At 41.7% G+C, this 22,416-nt stretch overlaps 1 protein-coding gene across 2 annotated transcripts in view; it reads right to left on the bottom strand.

Moving 5' to 3' along the window:
- LOC128829872 (probable tRNA methyltransferase 9B) overlaps positions 1 to 22,416 on the bottom strand; it is a 69,235-nt gene that overhangs the window by 11,685 nt on the left and 35,134 nt on the right. Inside the window, exons 2-3 of one of the 2 annotated variants that reach the window (XM_054015307.1) lie at positions 17,011 to 17,207; positions 13,084 to 13,257 (exon numbers count right to left, since the gene is read on the bottom strand). In XM_054015307.1, the coding sequence (XP_053871282.1) occupies positions 13,084 to 13,257; positions 17,011 to 17,164 (328 nt within the window). In that variant the 5' untranslated portion in view covers positions 17,165 to 17,207. Of the gene's footprint in view, positions 1 to 13,083; positions 13,258 to 15,268; positions 15,856 to 17,010; positions 17,208 to 22,416 lie in introns of those variants that run through there. The other variant, XM_054015308.1, reaches the window with a different exon arrangement.

The raw sequence follows: 22,416 nt of genomic DNA, 5'->3' as shown, positions 1-22,416 counted from the left end.
AACACGTGGAATAGATACAGAATGTATGATTCCAAATAAAATGCAATTTTATTCTCCTCCTTACGATGGTATTAAAAGAAGGTGAGGGAAAAATAATAATAAACTAAAATGCCAATTACTTACTGCAGAGAATTTACTAGCTAAATTTCATTATTTTCCCAAGAACTACTTCTTTCCCCACAACTTACCCATTTACAAATTTCTTAGATGGTGAAATTCCTGCCACCTTAGATTTCTCCTATATTTGTGGACAGCACTTAACACATGTGGATGCAACCTTAATATAAACAATTATAATTATAAACTGTCGGTTTATTAAGGCCCTGACTCAACAAGGTACTTACTCATGTGCCTAGCTTTAAGAATCTGGCTACATTGGCTACAGCGGGATTACTTTGTGTTTAAAGTTAAGCACAATTGTAAAGGGGTGAAGTCAGCATCAGCAAAAGACTGGTCACAGGGAGGTAGGGGTAACCACTGTAAAATATCAGCAAGTTGGGTTTTAAAAAAAAAAGCAGGGTGGGGGGGAGAATCCTCTTTGAGCCTCTTATCTCTCTCTTTACTTAATTCTATCCTCAAAGAACTTACACTGGTTTGATCCCATAATCTTTAGTCATCCTAAATTTACACTGAGATCAATTGAAATTTTGCCTCAGTCAGGGCTGCAGGACTGGTCCCTTTGAGGCAACCTCATGATTCAAATGGTAAATCTATCACAAACATACACTTCCCTTCCTTTGGTCCTTTCTTCATATTAAATTGCTTTTCTTTAACAAGGAGAGCTTATTGCTATGTGTGAGCCTGGAATGACACTCACTGAGACAGTCTATTAGAGAGACAAGGCGGGTGAAGTAATTTCTTTTATTGGACCAACTTCTGTTGGTGAGAGAGACAAGTTTTCGAGCTTACACAGAGCTCTTCCTCAAGTCTGGGAAATGTAGTCAGAATATCATTGCTAAATACAAGGTGGAACAGATTGTTTAGCGTAAGTAATTAAACACAGACAGCTGTGCCTCCCTTTCAGTGTTGCTCTATCTAGCTGGATGAGGAGGTTACTGGAGAGCAATGTGAGTTGCTCACTAGTAGGCCCAAGGAGGGGGCTGGGATTTTAAATGGAGCATAAGGTGAGGAAGGAAAGAGCTCACGACACTCTCCATACAGGGTGCAACCTTGCAGTCCTTTTATAGTAACCCTTACCCTGGCACTAGCACCTGTGATGCAGCAGCAGAGAATGCTGTCCTGGGGCAAGAAACAGCCAATAAAAGGGCAGCTTGAGCTGGGATGGGGGCTTGGAATCCACCAGAGGAGGGGCAGCTGGACCAAAAAACTGCTAGGGAAGAAGAAGAATCGAGATGTGAGCTGGTGGATGAACCGGATCCTGGGTAGGAGGGGAGGTGATAAAATAAAAGAAGAACAGGAGAATAAAAGTAGGGGACTAGGAAGTAAGAAGGAGGAAAGAAGGAAAATAGGAAAGGCTGCAGGTCGGGAGAAGCAGAAACAAAAATATACCCGGGTATCAGTATCAGAGGGGTAGCCGTGTTTGTCGCTTTTTATAGAACCAGACTAAGAGTCCTGTGGCACCTTATAGACTAACAGACATATTGGAGCATAAGCTTTTGTGGGTGAATACGTCATGCGTCTGACGAAGTGGGTATTCACCCACGAAAGCTTATTCTACAATACATCTGTTAGTCTATAAGGTGCCACAGGACTCTTTGTCGCTATACCTGGGTATGTTAGCAGACATTGTTAGAGAAGGGAAGTAGAGGGAAATAAAATCTACAGCTGTGCCAGAAAGAGAGTATTAAGGGAAAATAACTGAAAGGAAATATATTTGCTGACAGAGATAATTGATCACAAAGGTCTGTAAGATGAAAACAGATCCTGGAAGCAGTAAACAAGAAGCCCATCCACAACGGATCTCAAGTATATGAACCGAGAGAATGACTGTTTGAACATCTATTGACGGAAGACCGTTCAAAGGTGCCTAAATGGAGAAGCAAGGGCCCACTAGGTGAAGAAACCCCACTTGTGGATAAACGCAGTGAAAAGAGGTATAGCCACAGAACATCGAATCTAAGGAGCTCTTCAAGCCCAAGAGAAGGAAAAGAACAGGACAGTTGGACTTACAGCCAAAGAGAAGAAAAGCTGATTCTTCTCTGCAGTGATCTCTCATTAATAATAATGCATTTGGTACTAACTGCACAGCATGTACAAGCTCACAACAGTTAACGTGTTGGTAAGCTATAGTTGTTTATTATTATAAGTGTAGTAGGAAGAGAGCCTGAGACATAAGCCCTTGTATCAGAGGCCTGGTATGAGGCAGGACCTGCTCCAGAATCTGGCAAGAACAGGGCTAATATTGCACAAATACACATTCCTAAGAAGAACCTGAGTACCCACACTAACACATCCCGATATCAAGTGGTACCAGCACATCCTATCAAGGATGGTACAGAAACACAATGACCCCTCCCAAAAGATAAGGTCAGGAGGACAGTACGTAACTTGCTTTTCTCAGGGTATAAAGATGTATCTCAGAGAAAGTATCTTCAGCCAGCCTAGGGGGCAGTGGAAAGTCCTGCCACTGACTGAGCTGCGTCCGTTGTCACGGGCATACATGTCTTAGTACCCTCATAGAGTCTGCCAGGTGCTATTACCGTGCTTCGTCAACAATAAACCTGACTGGGTGCTTTTGTACCTTAACAGGTCTTTGGTCATTGGGCAGTTCGCTCGAGGTTTGCTGTGCCAAGTGTCTGCGCAAAGCTGGGACAGCACTTAGGGAGAAAACACACACACACACACACACACACACACACACACCCCCAACCACATTAAGCAGTAAGTCTTTGGTAATGTTCTATATTATTTATGTTCCTGGTACAATTTTGAGGTTTCCCCTTATAAAGTTCTAAAAATTTAAAATCATCCCTTGTCTTGGTTTGCCTCTGCCTCTCCTTACAGTTAGCATAAGCTACTCCAGAGTCACCACATTTTCTCAAACAAAGCTCCTATTGATGTCAATGGGAGTTTTGCCCAAGTAAAGACTAGAGCAGTTTTAGTGCCTTATGCAGCAGGGCAGTGATTTTATTGAGTTATACCATGAAAATTCTGTGCTGTGGCTTCCTTAGAGCTTCTAGATTGACAATATGAACTTGAGAAGAAATCTTGTGAAGGTTGTTTAAACCTGAAAACTTTTTCCTTATTCCAAAGCCATAGTTGTGGTGCTCTGCGCAGTGAGCGATTGGAGGACAACAGTCATATTTACAAGTTGCTCAGTCAGTGACAAGCTGTCACTTAGCTTAATGACATGGAACAGATGGCCAAGCCCTAGTAACCAGGTAACAGATTGTTAAGTGCATGTGACTAAGATTTGAAACAAAGATATATTGTCAACATGACAGCAGTAATAAGACCCCCAATGACCAATTACAATCTAAAATGAATAATTAAATTGCAAAAAGCTTAACAGACCACTGACAGCCCAGTGGAAACATGGAAAAAACACAAGACCTGATTCTGGGCTCACACCTGTTTTACAATGCTCTAACTTGTAACAGAATAGGGAACCTTAGAGATAGGGTTGTTCCTCATTGATGTAAGTTCCTAGAGGAAGGAGGAGGCAGCAACTCTAGTTAATATCATGGTCAAGCTTTCTGGGATGCACCAGGCAGAGCTGCCTGTGTAATATCCACTAGAAGTAAACTTACAATTTGCTTCATAAATCCATTACAACTTGCCTCTTTTCAAAGATTTGTCAGTGCCAGGGACACTAGAACATACAAGTTCAATGGAGTTACTCCTGGTTTATACCATTGTAAGAGAGATAAGAACAGCCCATAATAGTTAGCAAGAATTCCACTGATATCCAGTGGTGTCAGCTGATAAGGACAGCATTCCTCAGCAACAAACTGCAGGGATGTTCTGCCAGTCCCACCAAACACTGCACCTACCATCTTGGATTTTCTCTGTCTCAAAGGATTTGCTGGTTTAGGGATAGCTGATTTTAATTTATTTATTAAATTAAATAAATAATTCAGATGGTTTGGTAGCACCAAGGACCATCAAACTGCTTCCACAGCCAGCCTATGTAACCACCTGATCTTACTGTCATTACTTTCATCCACTCCACTTCTCTACCATCTTCACTTCTTTGGTTGCTACATTCACTTATTGCATATTGTTTCCAATTAGGCTGCAAGATCTGTGGGGCAGGGACCATACCTGTGTCTGTGTTTATTTAGTGCCTATCCCAGTGGGACCCTAGTCCTGACTGGGTCCTTTGGGTTTACCATAATAATTAATAGGATTCTGGGTTTCCTTCCTTTCATAAAAGCACTCCAAGATGTTGGCTGCAGAGGAGTATGCACAGGGGTTCGTTAGTTCAGGCTGTGAGCTTCCATTAGAACTCCTACACTTGTGAACATCATGTTAGCATATCACATGGGAAACTGGAGGAAGGAGCACAGACAATGTAAGATATTTTTATACAAATGTAAGATATTGTGGTTTAGGAGTTCATCGTCTCTTGCTATCTATTACTCACCTAAAACCTCAATCCCTTGTTTACAATATAAAAAATTAGTTGCTGTGGCAATAATTATAATTTTCAACTGGAGGATTATGACTTCAGGAGGAGAAAATGCAGCAGGAGCAGATGAACACTTAAAAACAAGGGTCAGGTTTTCACGCAAATGTCATAAACAACTCCTCTCCTAGTAAACTGTTTTGAGAGCTATGGAGGAAATGTGCTATTTGAAGACAGTTACTCAACTGAAAGAAATCGGAGTGTCCATCTGAGTAAAGTATTCCCATTGACTTCAGATGAATCTCTGCCTTTAAATGGGACTACTCACATGAATAAAAGTTAAGCATGTGCAGGATTGGGGCATATAAAAGTTAACCATTATCACTGCTATTAATAATAAAATAATAATAAAAGAGAAATTATGTAATAGAATGGTCTCTGACTAGAGAGGGGACCTTATTCTCCTCTGTCTCGCACCATTATTTATAACTGTGCAATGTTTACCACGCTGACACTCTGGTTTGATAGAGTTTTTGAAATTGTTTGCAGTGAGGCATGAGTACATTGTGAAATAAAAAAAAAGTGTAAAGGCTGTTTTTAGGGTCACCTACAATACTGTGGATTTGTCATTGGTTTCTGTATAGTACTGTACATACTGTTATACATAGGGCCCTACCAAATTCACTGCCATGAAAAACGTGTCATGCACTGTGAAATCTGGCCGCCTCCCTCCATGAAATCTGGCCTTTGGTGTGCTTTTACCCTATACTATGCAGATTTCACAGGAGAGAACAGCATTTCTCATGGGGGGGGGGGGGCATCCTTACTTCTGTGCTGCCTTTGGAGCTGAGCAGCTGGAGAGCAGCAGCTGTTGGCTGGGCACCCAGTTCTGAAGGCAGTGCCCCACCAGCAACAGTGCAGAAGTAAGGGTGGCAATACTATACCACGCCACCCTTACTTTTGCGCTGCTGCTTGCAGAGCTGGACCCTTGGTCAGCAGCCACCATTCTCTGGCCAACCAACTCTGAAGACAGCAGCGCAGAAATAAGGGTGGCGCTACCATACCATGCCATTCTTACTTCTGCACTGCTGCTGGTGGCAGCTCTGCCTTCAGAGCTGGGATCCTGGCCAGCAGCTGCCGCTCTCCAGCTGCCCAGTTTAAAGGCAGTGCTGCAGCCAGCAGCAGCGCAACCCCCCTTACAATAACCTTGCGACCCCACCACCACTCCTTTTTGGGTCAGGACCCCTACAATTCCAAAACCATGAAATTTCAAATTTAAAAAGCAGAAATCATGAAATTTATGATTTTTTAAATCCTAGGACTATGAAATTGACCAAAACGGACTGTGAATTTGGTAGGGTCCTAGTTATACAGGTTTAAATCTGGCATTAGTTACTGGAGTTAATTATGGATTTACACCAATGTAACTGAGATCAGAATCTTGCCCTTCAGGCAAGAATCCCCATGAAAGCCATAGGGAACACTGAAGGCATTAAAAGGACTCCTGAAAGAAATAACATTTAACCTATATTATAATACACACAGTCATTTAAATAATTTTGCAGTTTTTAAACTGCCATTGCAACCTGGGCTGCAACAATGACAACTGAGATTTCTCTCTTGGAAGTCCTTACAACCACCCAACAAGGCAGCAGGTTTCTGTATGAGCACAAACACAAGCACGTGAAACAAGAGGAGGCACGCTGCACTTTGTTTAGATCTTGCATTCCTTCTTCCTGGTTGTGAAGAGGCAGAATGATGAAAGAATCCTGTTCTCTAAAGCTCACAAATACAGAATAGACAGCTAGAGCAAAGGAGAGAACATGATGTGCACACACAGCTAGTGGAGCTAATTTTAGGCCTATCAACTTCAGTAGAGTGCTTTTAAAAATTCCTCATGGTGATAAAATGTCAGAATGGGATTCCATTAATGCAGAACTTCTCAGCACAGATTTCTATGTTGTAGTATTGACAACTAACACATTTTACAGGAGTTTTCTAGGCAACAGGTATTTGCAATGCGGATCTGAGAGAACTTTGCCCTTTATAAAAGTGATCCCTTTTCTAAAAATCTTTTCCATACAGAGAAGAAGTGTCATGGCTTGCAAGATAATATCCCCGATGAGTCACAACTGATACTCTTCTGATTTCACTGTCGAAGAGAGGCTAATTATTCTCATTTCACACGTTCAGATCTTTCCACATTTCCTAACAGTGTTAAAACTTTCTCCAACTAAAAAAGTAGCGTGGGCAGAAGAGTCTTCCTAGCAACACTGGGCCAAGTCTTCAACTGGTGCAAATTGGCAGAGCTCCATTGATTTCAGTGAGGCTAGGCAGATTTACACCAGTTCAGAATCTGGCCCTCTATGTTTAGTTTGCTGTACTGACAAAAACATGACAGATTAAACTGAAGTTCTTTCATATAATGGCATTAACTTTAAGGAAAGCCCTTTGCTATTCATTCCAGCAGCTTCTTTCCTCCTAGTGGGACAAGGAAACTGATCAGATAGTAAAGTAATTTCTATTTATTACCAAATTATCAGCGTATCTGGCTGAGAGAGAGAAGCAGCACATGATGACTTTGCCTTTACATACAAAGGAAAGAAATGGCATATCTTAATTAAAAGAAAAAGCTTGGTCTCACCGCTGCCCCCATCTCAAGTAGTCAAGGAACTCAATACATAGGAGAGTTTAACGAGATTTCATCCAAATATATATCCATTGTATACCCACATCTTGAATACTGTGTGCTATTCTAGTCACCCCATCACAAAATATATATATTAGAATTGGAAGAGGTACAGAGAAGGGCAACAAAAATGATTAGGGGTACCAAACAGCTCCCCTATGAGGAGAGAGTAAAAAAATTGGGACTTTTCAGCTTGGAAAACAGACGACTGAGGAGGCCTATGACAGAGGTCTATACAATTATGAATGGTGTGGAGAAAGCGAATGAGGAAGTGTTATTTACTGCTTCACATAAGACAAGAACCATGGATCACCCAATGAAATTAATAGGCAGCAGGTTTAAAACTAACCTAAGGAAGTACTTCTTCACACAACGCACAGTCAACCTGTGGAACTCATTGTCATGGGGTGCTGTAAAGGCTAGAAGTATAACTGTTTTCAAAAAAGGATTTGATAAGTTCATGGAGGGCAGATCCATCACTGGCTAATAGCCAAGATGGTCAAAGATGCACCCCATGCTCTGGGGGTCCCTAGCCTCTGACTGCCAGAAGCTGGGAGTGGACAATGAGATGGATCACTCAATGATTGCCTGTTCTGTTCACTCCCTCTGAAGCACCTGGCATTGGCCACTGTCAGAAGACAAGATAACAGGTTAGATGGTTGTGACGGACTGTACTTCTATGTTCACCACTTTTACAAGACTATAATGGATTTTGTACAAAGTATGCCTTGTGAGGAGGTATCATTTGAAAACTCAATGTGCTGGACTTATTGTCCTGGTAAAATATGTGTGGCAACATTGTATGTAAAATAATAAGATTCTACTGTATGACTTTACTGAGACACGCTCCAAGTTTACAAATCAGGCACAAAACAGTTCCTCAGAGACAATAAGCAAAATTACGCCTCTGCCAGGTGTGAGCATAACCAAATGGATTATTACCTGGGTAAGCAGCCATTCTTTGGCAGGAAGAAGAGTGTGAGCGAGAAATTTACTTGGCAAACAGACTTGCTGTCGCCTGAACCCCAGTTGGAGAGGATTCTCAAAGAACAGAAATGCTATAAAGGAGAAGAGAGGACACAAATTACCTCTCTCCCCTCATCTCTACTAAGGAGCGTCATTGAACTGGGGTAGGGGTACTGGACAACAGGATCCGGTCAGACAGCTATAAGCATGTGGTGAGAGAAATCTTTGCTTTGAATTCACTTAGCTTGGTAAGTTAGGTATTATTTTGCATTTTACCCCTTTTATTTCTTTGTAACCAATTCTGACTTTTATGCCTCATTACTTGTAATCACTTAAAATCTATATTTCTGTAGTTAAATTTGTTTTATTGTTTTATCTAAACCAGTGTGTGTTTGGATTAAAGTGTTTGTTATCTGAAATGAAGTTTCCCAATGGGGGGCATGGATCAGCGTTCACGTCGAACTCCCCATCAGTACCCATCCCAAGCCAGGGAAACTAATGATCCAACCAGTGGACCAAATTCTGTGATGAAAGAGGCATGTTGCACATATGCTAAGAAGATTTAAGATAATAGAAAATACTATGCAAAAACCATGTTGAGATGACGTACTTTCTGTGAGCTTGTACTGCACAGAAGGAAAGAGCTGGACAGTACAAGACGCACATTTCTGGGGACAAGAACTTGCTGGTGTCACTGCAATATAATTCAGGAATGGCTAGCTGAAACACTCTTGCAGTATAGCTGGGAGTAATTTACATGTTAGAGGCCGTGTGTGAGCAAGGCCAGGAGCGGTTGCTTTCACAGCGAAGCAATGTAAAAGGCACCCCAGACTGGAGAACTGACAGGACACAGCTATTCAGCAGTCCAGATTGTACCTGGGGAATGTCACAATGGCCCAGTGTGGCCATTGTTATGTTCATAAAGAGCATGATCTCACTAGGATAGAGATAAAGCCATTTTGAAAGAGCTATAGATATGCCAAGTGGATTCAGACAGCATTAATAATTCCTTAACAGAAAGGGAGATAGAAGGATTGGTGCCCATGTGTCATTGAAGTCAATGGCTAACCTCCATGTGATTTCAATGGGACAGAGTTGGCACTCTGATGCATACAATCACACAAAAACCCCATCAGTATATGTGACTGTGATAAAGGGGCTGGTTTCTGTCAGTGAGCGATATTTAAACTGGAGTAAAATTGTGTTATGAGTAAATGGAGAAAACGTACAGGATACCTTTCCAAATGCAGGCAAAGAGCTGTGGAAGATTTGTCTGTTAGGAGTTACGCATTTGAAAGGAATCTATTTAGATCTACTTTATGCTTATAAATTTTGCTAGTGTAGCTTTACTGCAAAACCCTCTGAATGCAGATGCAGCTTGTACTGATCAAAAAGTGCTTTTTTTGGTGTAGTTTATACCAGTTCCCTGAGCAAAAGAAGCTATAGTGGCAAAAACACTTTTATGCCAGTGTACCTGCATCTACATTAGGGCTTTTATTGGCATAGAAATGTGGCCAAAAAATCATGAAGTTACTTCTAATCAACATTGCTATGCTGGCAAAAGTTTCTAGTCTAGTCCTGGCCTGAGCATTGCTGAAGGCCCTTATTCCTGTCGCTAGACAATCTCCTGGAAGATAGGAAATGCAATTGTTTACCATCACCTCTGGTGTGTATCTATCTTCAGAAGATTATGTGGGGACAAATAGGACTCAGAGATGGGAGGGCTGTCTGCAGTATTGCCAAAACCCATCGCTCACAATAAATAAATAAAAATGAGTCAGGTCCAAAACCTAGGAGATTGGCTTAGAAAGCACGAGATTTAAATAAGAAGTCTGGAGTTCTTTTTATTTGCCTTTTGGTTTTTGATCCTTTAAAGTGCACGTTTTAAAGCTTTTCTCAGCAACCATGTGGGCTAGAAGCTTCATTTAAAAAAAATTACAACCAGAAGCTGAGATTCTCATATAATCCTATTATTCCAAGAACTTGTGCTTTGAGAAGAACTTCAAATATCATGAGATGCATGATAAAAAAAATAAATCATGAATTGGCAATATTATACGTTACCACATACGGCCACACTACTACCACCAAGATGCCCTAGTGCATTAACAGCTGACTGATGCTGAACCTGAGTAAAACAGATTATACTAGTAGGCAGACGAAAGCACTCTGAAGAGTTTGCCGCCATGAAGTCACCTGTTGATGAAGGTACGCACCAACAATTGGTCAATTCAGTCTGTAGTCTAGGAGTACTCTTGGATAACTTAACAGAGGGTCCTGTGGCACCTTTAAGACTAACAGAAGTATTGGGAGCATAAGCTTTCGTGGGTAAGAACCTCACTTCTTCAGATGCAAGTACTTGAAGTGAGGTTCTTACCCACAAAAGCTTATGCTCCCAATACTTCTGTTAGTCTTAAAGGTGCCACAGGACCCTCTGTTGCTTTTTACAGATTCAGACTAACACGGCTACCCCTCTGATTCTTGGATAACTTGTCGATTCTAAGAGCTTACATAGCCACATCTGCAAGTAATGCTTTCTACCATCTCAGTCTCATCTGGCAGACAATGACCTGGCCTCAGTTAGTCACACCTTCACCACCTCTCCGCTGGACCACAGCAGTATAGCTTGGCATGAAGCCATCACCCCTTGGAAAACTCACCCTGCAGCATTCTGTACTAGTTTAGCTCCTCAGCAACATGGGCTATTGTAAGCATATTGTAAGCATGCTCTGCTCTCTACACTGGCTTCCCATAGACTATCAGATCAAGTTCAGGGGTTCAGTCCATATCTTCAAGGTGCTCCATGTCCTGGACCCACAATACCTAGAAAACTACCTACAGCTCTGGGATGAAAACTGGTCAACAACTACGCTCCTCCAGGGTAATGGAATTCTTTACAATAATGGTAAAGCTCATCTGTACAGAAGACAAAGCTGTCTTGGGGGTTGGCCCTAGACTGTGGAATAAACTTCCATAGGAACTAAGAGCAAAAGGTGTAATGGTCCTAAGTGTAAGCCACATGTCTGTGAGCTTGGCCTTCTCTAACACACAGTAAAAAATTTCCAAAGAAAAACACCCCACTGCACACACTTCTCCAACTGGGGAAAGGATGAGAGAGCAAACATGTTACACATGTGTCGTCATGTTGCTTAATAAACTAATGTAAGGTGCTCAGATACTCCAGTGCTAAGCATGAATACCTACATAGAACAGAACACTGTATCTAGTATGATAATGAACTCTGGAAGCTCCTCTGAACATCAAAGGACTTGACATGGATCTGGGATTTGAAAACCAGAGTCCCAAGAGGCTGAAAGAAAGACTTTCTGAGATAGGGAGAGGAAGCTGTCAGCCTGATCAGTGATTGATTTAAAGAGATGTAAGATATTCACATTTAAATTTTGCTTTAATGAAGCTAGGAGTGTCTCATCTTGTTTAACTTACAGGAAAAGTAAATCTTCCTCTGTTAAGCAAACAATGTCTTTTGTTTTAGTTCCACTATTTTTAATCAATCCTGTTTTTAATATGATTATTTGACTTGTGGACTTGTTAGGTAATTTCATGAAGATTGTCCCAAAGAGAGGAGAGCCCCGTAGCTTCTAAGGAGAGGTAGTGAAGGATATAGAAGTTTCTGCAGCCTCACTCTTACTTGATGTCTCAGTTACAGAAGCAAGGACAGACGTCCTCTCCCATTAAGGTGAGCTGCAAAGGGAAGAGGAACAAAATAAAAGAAGCCTTAAGAGCAGAGAGGAGACAGGAGTTGGTGGTGATGCAGGTGACTACAGCATGTTATGAAAAGATGGAATACTGGTGATTATTTTAAAATTTCACAGTATATTGTAGTGATTGATATTTGTCAAGTATTGAACAGCTAGATATTTCATGCAGAACTTTACACATTCGACTGGGAAATTAATGTAATCAGAACTTCACCCGAAACCCTGTGTAAGTGTACAAAGCCATCAGTGCCATCTTTCCAATGGGTTCCCTTATCATGTGCATCTTCCTGCCCATAGAAACATACACTTCAGCTTGTAATTACCTGATCAGAATGTACAAATATTGGGTTTCCACGTGTCCAAAAGATAAGGCTTCCACCTTCTCACAAACCAAAAAGCAAGATAACTCTGCCCCTGCCTCCCTACCAAGCTGTGCCAGCATCTTAAGAGTTCAACAACAGGAAACAATGGTAAGTTTTGGATCTCAATCCTTCATTTGCTAGTAGAGTGGCAGCACCTCCCACTACTGTGGTTGAATGAATGCTGGCCCTGCAACTCAGGGCCCAGTCTACTCCTCTCCACATAAATCTGTTTTACCAGAAAGAAGAACAGGAGTACTTGTGGCACCTTAGAGACTAACAAATTTATTAGAGCATAAGCTTTCGTGGACTACAGCCCACTTCTTCGGCTGTAGTCCACGAAAGCTTATGCTCTAATAAATTTGTTAGTCTCTAAGGTGCCACAAGTACTCCTGTTCTTCTTTTTGCGGATACAGACTAACACGGCTGTTACTCTGAAACTTGTTTTACCAGAGACTCCTTTGCTGGCTCTTTTCATCATATTTTCCTGCTGGCAGGTAGTCATCATTTCACATTTTTGCCACTGGGAAAAGCCCAAATAGAACCTGGTCTATATTTGGGTTTTTGCAAACCACTGGTGTAGGCAGTGCATGTACCAGTGTAACCTACCCTAGCAAGTTACTAACAGCACAGCACTGGCAAAGTGGGGAGGGGTTTGCAGTGGTATAACTAGATTGATGCAAAATTTCCTTGGTCTACCCAAATCTTGTGTTGCCCTCTGCCAGAACACTTGGCAGAGATTGTGAAGCCAGGCTAGAAGCTCCAAACATGATTATCCTTTGAAATTTTGGCCAACAGAAATTGCCAATGTACAAAACTTACCAGCAATGGATAAGACCGCATCAAAACACTCATTCCGATATGGCAGGCACAGACTATGACACACCATTACTTCATGGCCATCATTTCGTGCTGACTCCACCAAAGGGAAGCAGTAATCACAGCCCACCTTATAGGTCTGAGAATTGATATGAAGGTATTTGCCATTTCCACAGCCTGAAGTAGTAAAATAAGGAAGAGAAAGAGTGTCATTCAGTTTCTGTATGCAACAGAATGTACTCCTGACATGAGCAATGAAATGTGCCAGGGTCTGACCTCAATAATTTGAAATTCTCTGCCCACTTAAAAAAAAAAAAAAAAAACAGGATGACATTATAGAGGAATTTATTGTGTCTTGTGATCATTTTAGCACAATGAGCACAGACTGTTCCTATCTGTCAAACAGTGGGCTCTTTGCTGTGTGACATTAAGTGATGAGACGGATTTGCTAAAGAGCATTTGTCTTGGTTTTCTCAGGGCATACAGATTCAATAACGTTTATGTTAATGACGCTATTGCACTTCTGCTTGTAAGAGACCAAAAATAAAGTATTAAAGCATCATATGGCAGCAGCACAGCTTTGAATTATTCCCATGTATTCAAACGGACAAATCAGAAGGCTAAGTAATTAAATCACTATTAGACCAAGCTGTTAAACCCATTGTTTTCTTGTTATCTGCTGCTAATTGTTGTTGCCATGACAACTGGAACTTTCTTTGTCTGATATCTCCCTGCAGTTTCTTCATAACTGTATGCTCCTGATGTGGAGATGTACAGCCTTCCCACACTACAAAAAAATCTGTGTTGAAATAACAAAACTTTAGACTAGAACTATTTTACTGCTAGCATTTTCATCTGGGGCTCAGGTATCTGAATCCTTATACTATTAAGTCTGATAGTTTGAAAAACTGTTTACATTTTGAAAATCTAAAAAGTTACCAAATGTGATTTCTCACCTCTTGCTTGAATGACGGTCATTGAAATCACAGACCCAATTAAGAAAAGGGAGTGAAGTGCATTGTGTTAATATAATAGCCTTTCACTTCTGGAGACTTCAGTTCAAATCCTCTATGTCACAGGCAAAATTCAATTTGATGGTTCATAATGCATATGTATTTGTTCACGTGAAAGGAGTGAGGCCTATTTTATAGTGCCCTCCTCTGATCAGTTTTCACAGTTCACAATACACCAGGGGTCGGCAACCTTTCGGAAGTGGTGTGCCAAGTCTTCATTTATTCACTCTAATTTAAGGTTTTGCGTGCCAGTCATACATTTTAACGTTTTTAGAAGGTCTCTTTCCATAAGTCTATAATACATAACTAAACTATTGTTGTATGTAAAGTAAATAAGGTTTTTAAAATGTTTAAGAAGCTTCATTTAAAATTAAATTAAAATGCAGAGTCCCCCGGACCAATGGCCAGGACCCGGGCAGTGTGAGTGCCACTGAAAATCAGCTCGCGTGCCGCCTTCGGCGCACGTGCCATAGGTTGCCTACCCCTGCAATACACTAAAAACCACTATGAAATTAACCCCAACCATTCATGAGAACACCCAGAAATAAAAGAGACACGTAGAGCAGAAAGCCCAGTGTGCACACACAGAGCAATGTAGGGAAGTCAGTGTAACATCAGACATTACACGTTTGGTCCAAGCCATTGTCATGGATACTTCACTTTCATCAACACTAAGAATTGAAAGAAAAAAAGAAAGGGGCTGGAGAGATGACTTTAGCAAACTGAAAAAGGAGTAGAGAAGCTATTTATTTTTAGTTTGAATCCAGCACAGGTCAGTAGCAGTCATAAGCTGGCCATATCAGACCTCTGTTTGGTGGTCAACGTGAAATCCTTCCATGGTCTTAGTTTAGTTTTTAATGGGGAGGTGTCCATATCACTATTAACATCCTTGTCGACAATGTTACTTCTTAAAGAATGAAGGAGGACAGTGGCAAAACTACCAGCTGGCCAGCACCTGTTGTCCCTGCAGGCATGGAAGCACACTGGCATGGTAGTACAGGGAAACTTGCCCTGGCATGGTCCATGCTTTAACTTTAGAAAAATAGAAAACTTCAAATTTCAGAGTTTTCATATCCACTAACATCTTAAAATAAAAAAGGGAAAATTATTTGCAACGTTATTCAGCTATTTAGCCCTTTCATACTTTCCTTTAATAGTGGTGACAGGACATTCACCTCCCAAGTGCCTCCTAATGGCTGGGTGTGATACTGCAAGCCTTTCTGGCCCCTAGTGCCTTCAGTAGGGTGTCAGCCTTCCTCTGTAGGTCTTCAGAGGCTCAGCTCTCCGGCCAACTCACACAGGTCCATTATAGAAGAAAAAGGGAGAGCAGGCAGCACGAGGCAAATCTGATAGGCAGCCAGGCTAACTCACACAGTCAAATGGATGAACCCCTTTTGGGGTAGCAAAGAATTCAACACACTGCCTGCCTTCATCAGGGTATTCAGCCCCATCTCTGGGCCCTTTAAATCCTGCCCTGCCTTTGGGATTCTAAGACTTGTCCCCTGCTTGGGGCTTAGACCACTTCACCAGTGGGAGAACCAGGGCCCACCCACTATTCCGGGTCCCAACACAGAGACACTATCAACAGCAGTTGCCTCCAGTTCGCTGCTGCTAGCCTGAGCCTTTTCCCATGTAGCCCCTTTTTCTTCACTCTTACCTAAGGGCTGAAGTTCTCAGATCTTCTTCCTTCTCACCAAATCATCAGCATTTTGGGCTGTATAAGTAGGAGCATTGCCAGCAGATCGAGGGACATGATCATTCCCGTCTATTTGACATTGGTGAGGCCTCATCTGGAGTACTGTGTCCAGTTTTGGGCCCCACACTACAAGAAGGATGTGGAAAAATTGGAAAAAGAGTCCAGCAGAGGGCAACAAAAATGATTAGGGGGCTGGGGCACATGACTTATGAGGAGACAGTGAGGGAACTGGGATTATTTAGTCTGCAGAAGAGAAGAATGAGGGGGAATTAGATAACTGCTTTCAACTACCTGAAAGGGGGTTCCAAAGAGGATGGATCTAGACTGTTCTTAGTGATACCTGATGACAGAACAAGAAGCAATGGTCACATGTTGCAGTGGGGGAGGTTTAGGTTGGATATTAGGAAAAACTTTTTCACTAGGAGGGTGGTGAAGCACTGGAATGGGTTACCTAGGGAGGTGATGGAATCTCCTTCCTTAGAGGTTTTTAAGGTCAGGCTTGACAAAGCCCTGTCTGGGATGATTTAGTTGGGGATTGGTCCTGCTTTGAGGACCCCCTGAAGTCCCTTTCCAACCCTGATATTCTATGATTCTATGAAATACAAATGCCACCAAAACCCATCTTTTGGCTCTCTCTTGAGCTCCTGTGACCAGGAAGAAGCACCCTTCCTTGCTCTTCTGGTCCTACTGACCTGCTCAGGCCCTGCAGTGCCTTTTAGCTGAGCCTGCTGGGCTCAGATTGGCTGCTTCTGTGCAGCCTCTCTAGGCAGGCCTGGAGGACCCATCTTCACTGCTCCTTTCTTGGGGCAGGGTATGGTAAGACCATGGGCCCTCCAGCAAGGGGCCTCAAAGGCCTGGTACACTCCGTCACAAGTAGGTAATGGGAAAAGTTACACAGCCACATGGCTTGTATGTATATGTATCTATGGGTGGCTCTGGAAGCAGGTCCATTATAGAAGAAAGAGGAAGAGCAAGCAGCAGGAGGCAAATTTGATAGGCAGCCAGGCTATGATGATTAAAAGAGTACCTACCAGCTCCAAAACACTCGTTTTGCAGATGAGCACTCATTTCAAACCCTGCAGCTTAAGGCAAGGTGACCTTGACCATCCCCAAAAGTACTGCTTAATACAGAGGAGAGGCATCCCTGGCTTTGATCACTATCAACACTAAACAAATTAAATTCATTTTTAAACAGTTGTCATACTCAGGGATGAAACTTACCAATATCAGCAATCAGGCTGCCTGGTTCCTGATCTGAAAGGAACTGTTGTACCTTTGGCCAAGCCTTGTAGCGTGCATCATGGAAGTGAGGAGCAATTTTCTCATACACACTATGGACATGGTCCTTCTCCAACTGGCTTGCCTCCTTCTCCATCACAAAAAGGCTACACTACCTCATTGAGCCCCATGCAATACTCCTAAAGCAGCAGAAAGAAGAAAAAAGAAGGTCATCTCAGAAACCTGTGTGGTCTCGTTTTCCAAAATACAACCATAAAATTTAAGTAGTATTATGCAATTGGTTTTGAACCTCCATTTACTACTTGGGATGAGTTATCATCATAAACAAAGAGAAACAATTTTTAAGGCAAAAAGCACTGTTTAATTTGTGTTGCTTTCTGACGTTATACAACATTGTATGATATAAATAAGTGTTTCACACGCAAGACTTTTAAGGCAAAAAGCATTGTTTAACCTGTCCTCGTGACTAAGACTTGCTAATTTTGCGTCCAAATCAGCAACACTTATTCACATTTCTTCTGAGGGAATTCTGCACCCATTTTTTTTTTAAATCTGTAAACAATATTTTAAAATTCTGCATATTTTATTTGTCAAAATAATACTATATAATCACACCAGTTTCAATTATTTCAGTAATTTATTTCAAAATACTTGTCAGCAAGTATGGGATTCAGGATTTTTTTTTTTTTTTTTTGACAAACAGATTCCTTACTAGGCATATATTAATACAGAACTCTGAGTAATAATTCATTTAACTACAATACAGAACCGTATTTCCCGCATCCGTCAGAAGCAGTTCAAAGGCTTGGGGGAGTCAGGGGTAAGAGAGGAGCTGAGGGAGAGCGAAGTAATTGCTGGGAAGGAACCTGGGTATGAACTTGAAGGGTTGTTGGGTATGGGTGGGAAAAGTATGGAACAGGGTTTTTTGGGGGTGGGGAGGGATTGTTAGGGAGCATCCCCATGCAGACCCTGGCTGACCCCTAGCCTCTTCAATTCAGTCAGGCACATCCATCCCTGTCACCATGTGTCTCTGTGACCCCACTCAGCCATCCACTTTCCCCCTGTAGGTCTGCGCGCGCACACACACGCACACCTCTACCCATGTGGACCTGCACCTCCACTCAGCCACTACCCCAGTCTGTCCTCCCCCACCAGCCCTTATGAGCCCCTGTCTAACCCCCCAGCATCCCCACGCTGTCTGTTTCCCCATAGACCCCGTCTCCGGACGTGGCCCGACAGGCACTGTGAAGAAGGCAGGCTCTTTCTCTTGCCTGTGATAGCTGGGGCTTGCCAAGAGCTGCTGCTCTGCTCTAGTGCCACGGCACCTTTTGGTGAGCAAAAGGTGGAACTGCAGCAACTTTTCAGCAGAAGCTACTTTCTGCAAAAAGATATTTAAAATATATTTCATGTGTTTGTGCATGAGTGCGCACAGTGGCGCACAATTCCCCCAGGAGTATCATATTGTGTAAATAATACTTTACACTGGATAGTCCTGTTAATTTCAAGGTCAGAAACAGTGGCAAAATCAGGGCCATCACCACTATGAAAATCCTTTAATAGCATCATTGCTGAACTACGATCCCTGCATGCTGATGGAAGTCATTACAACTACCAGAGGAGACACCCACAGCCAATTCTAGTACACTCTGCACTTCTGAGCCACAGCAATCCATCCTTTTGTCACCTTTAGATTGGATTACTATGGCCCTGGCTACACTGAAAACTTCAAAGCGTTGCCGTGGGAGCGCTCCCGCAGCAGCGCGAGTGTGGTCGCGCGCCAACGCTGGGAGAGAGCTCTCCCAGCGCTGCAGGTACTCCACCTCCATGAGGGGATTAGTTTACGGCGCTGGGGCCCTGTTTACACTGGTGCTTTACAGCGCTGTAACTTGCTGTGCCCAGGAGGGTGCTTTTTCACACCCCTGAGCGAGAAAGTTGCAGCGCTGTAAAGCGCCAGTGTAGCCAAGCCCTGTGCCTTGACCTAGAACAGTGGTTCTCAACCAGGGGTCCCTAATGGGTGTTATAACCACCCAGGTTATTAAGTAGACACACCCGGGCGCTAGGAAATTAGGGAAGATACAGAGAGAGACTCAGTAAATAAGCTCTAACCAGTGTTTTTATGTTGACTTTCTGCATAAACAGAAGTCACAACTAAGTTATCATTTGGGCATGAAAATTAAAATGTAAAAAAACTTGGGCAGGAAGAAGGACACACAGGTGCCAGTATGTAATTGGTTAAAATTTTTATTTAGGAGTGTGGGATAATGTGATAGGTTTAGTAAAATTGAAGGAGGTAGCTAGTTTTACCTATATAATGTAAGTGAAAAACAATGCTCTTTGGGAATCATTTCCAGATTGCAGTACAACATGAAGCTGCTGGAATTCTGACCTCAAGACTGTGATGTGCAGAGGCATTGCCGGGAACCCCCAGATGAGTGGATCCTGACTGGCCATCAGATGAAATTTGTCTGTATATAGGGAGTGGTGAGCATAAGATACTTGCTTGGTATATATAGTCTATGTGTGTTGCAAATAAATAGATGTTTAGAGCACAACTGTGTAAGGCTCTTTCCAAGGAAAAGGTTCTGCAGACCCATAGAGCCATGAGCCCTGAGACAAAGGGAAGGTACTTATATTGACCAGGTTTCTTCCTGAGCCCCGTGGGTAAGGATAGGTGCCTTACATCCTGAGCCCTCGGTAGGGTATAGGCAAGGTGCCCTAAATTGACCAGGTCATGCCTTGAGCTCTCGGTAGGGTATAGGCAGGGTGTCCTAAATTAAGTGGGTAACATACTGTTCAACATATTCATAAGTGATCTGGAAAAAGGGATAAACAGCAAAGAGGCAAAGTTTGCAGATGATAGAAAATTACTCAAGATAGTGAAGTCCAAAGCAGATTGCAAAGAGTTACAAAGGGATCTCACAAAACTGGGTGATTGAATTTCATCTGCCATTTTGTTGCCCAATGTTGATAAATGCAAAGTAATGCATACTGGAAAACATAATCCCAACCATACATACAAAACGATAAGGTCTAAATTAGCTGTTACCACTCAAGAGAGATCTTGGGAGTTATTGTGGATAGTTCTCTGAAAACAGCTGTTCAATGTGCAGTGGCAATCAAAAAAGCTAACAATGTTAGAAACCATTAGGAAAGGTATAGATAATAAGACAGTAAATAACATAATGCCACTATATAAAGCCATGGTACCTCACAACTTGAATACTACATGCAGTTCTGGTCACCCCATCTCAAAAAAAGATATATTAGAGTTGGGAAAGGTACAGAGAAGGACAAGAAAAATGATTAAGGGTATGGAACAGTTTCCATATCAGGAGAAACTGAACAGACTAGGTTTCAGAGTGGTAGCCGTAGCAAAAACAACGAGGAGGAACTAGGACTGTTCATCTTTAAAGGAAAAAGACAACTAAAAAGGGGGATACGATAAAGGTCTATACAATCATGAATGCTGTGGGGAAAAAAGTGAATAGGGAAATGTTATCTACCCCTTCACATAACACAAGAAGTCACCAATGAAATTAATAGGCAGCAGGTTTAAAACAAACCAAACTACTTGTTCACAATGCACAGTCAACTGGTGGAACTCGTTGCCAGGGGATGTTGTGAAGGACAAAAGTATAACCTGGTTCAAATAAGAACTAGATGATTTTATGGAGGACAGGGCCATTAATGGCTATTAGCCAAGATGGTAGGGATGCAACATATGCTCTAGGTGTCCCTACGCCTCCAATTGCCAGATGCTAGGATGGTTCACTCAGTAGTGCCCTGTTCTTAAACATCTGGCATTGGCCACTGTTGGAAGACAGGATACTGGGCTAGATGGATTATTGGTGTGACCCAGTATGGCTATTCTTATGATCCCAAGAAAATGTCTTAAAGCATAGGAGAGGGGTGGAGAACTGGTTTTTCACCCTGGAAGACCACTGTTGTTCTTTTTAATGTAAGTGATGGTGTCTAGATAATGCAATGATGACTACCTTAGAAATGCACATACAAAGAAAAAGAGAAATTGTAATGACCATTAGTTGTCTTGTTTTAGTCCTTCTTGCACAGCAACGTGTTCCTCTTTGGCTGTTGCAGAGGCTTAAGGTCACCATTCTTCAAGCACATATACAGGTGCTTAACTCTGCATGTATGAGTAATCTCGCTGAATGTGAATTCAATGGGACTATTCATGGGCCTAAAATTAATCACATGCATTAGTGTATGCAAGGAGCTTTGGAGGAGAAGGGTTTCTTTAATTACTATTATTACTCTTCATAATAACCAAACTGCTTGTTGAAAAAAAAAAAAATACCTTCAGAAAAATGCAGGCGGAAATAGTTGAAATGCTCTGCTGTTAGTAATTTCAAGGGGAAGATGATGTACTATCAAATATATTGAGGAGAGAGAAATAAAAAGGGAAACTGTTCTTTGAAGAACCTACAACATCATTTCAAAGGTTTGCTATCGGTTTATTACACAAGAGAAAATAACTTGTAGGCTGATATCAGCCGAAGGGAGTGGTGGAAAGGTATTGTTTATGTTATATTTAAAAGCAGGAGTTTAAGTTTTCAAGTTTGCACCTGCTAAGCACACCTTACTTTCAAAGGATGAACAGCCTAAAACTTGTTTCTTATTTGAGACACATTAAAACAAACAAATATACAATAATGCAAGAAAATAGGTAGGTGACAGGTAAAAGTGAGACACAAAGGCTTACTTTAGATGTTAAAAAAAAAAAAAAAAAAAGGCAAGAAACTTCAATGGCAAAATAATTTAACAAGTATTCCGTGTAAAAATGCCCTCTCCTCTGGAATAAGAAAAGGAAAATTAGAGGAAAATGTAATAGGAGTTAGGAGTACTTACCAGCTGGAAGAAAGAAAGAAAGAAGCAGCAGCATCTATTTAGATAGTAGCCACTTTAGGACTCTGACAAATGTAAAGGCGTAATCCAGAAAGGCATTCTCGGAATAAAGTTCCTATACGTGGGGAGAACTAGTAGGAACTAAGCAGTCACTAAGGAAGAGACTGCTTCTGCGGTGTACATATTATGCAATATCATAATTATATTTGGACTGTATGCTGGTTCATAAGCAGGACTTTTGGGAATGTAAATACTTTATTTAGTACACAAACACAAACTATTATCCTATACAAAATAAAATATGCTTTTCTGAAGGATTGGGTGAAAAGCAAAATTAAGAGGCACACAGTGCCAGTTCAGAATGATCATTTGTCACATAATCTTTAGCTAAATTTGGCACAATTTGATTGAAAATTAGATTAAATTTGAGTTTATCAAACTTCTTAAGATTCATTGTAAGCTGCTGTCTTCAAAGTGATTGTTTATTTGTTACTTACATATGTTTTATGAAACCTACGACTGTCC

The sequence above is a fragment of the Malaclemys terrapin genome, chromosome 1, assembly GCF_027887155.1.
Source record: "Malaclemys terrapin pileata isolate rMalTer1 chromosome 1, rMalTer1.hap1, whole genome shotgun sequence".
NCBI classification, from domain to species: domain Eukaryota; kingdom Metazoa; phylum Chordata; order Testudines; family Emydidae; genus Malaclemys; species Malaclemys terrapin.
The sequence above is the reverse complement of the archived record's forward strand: the minus strand, read 5'-3'. Positions and strand labels throughout refer to the sequence as shown.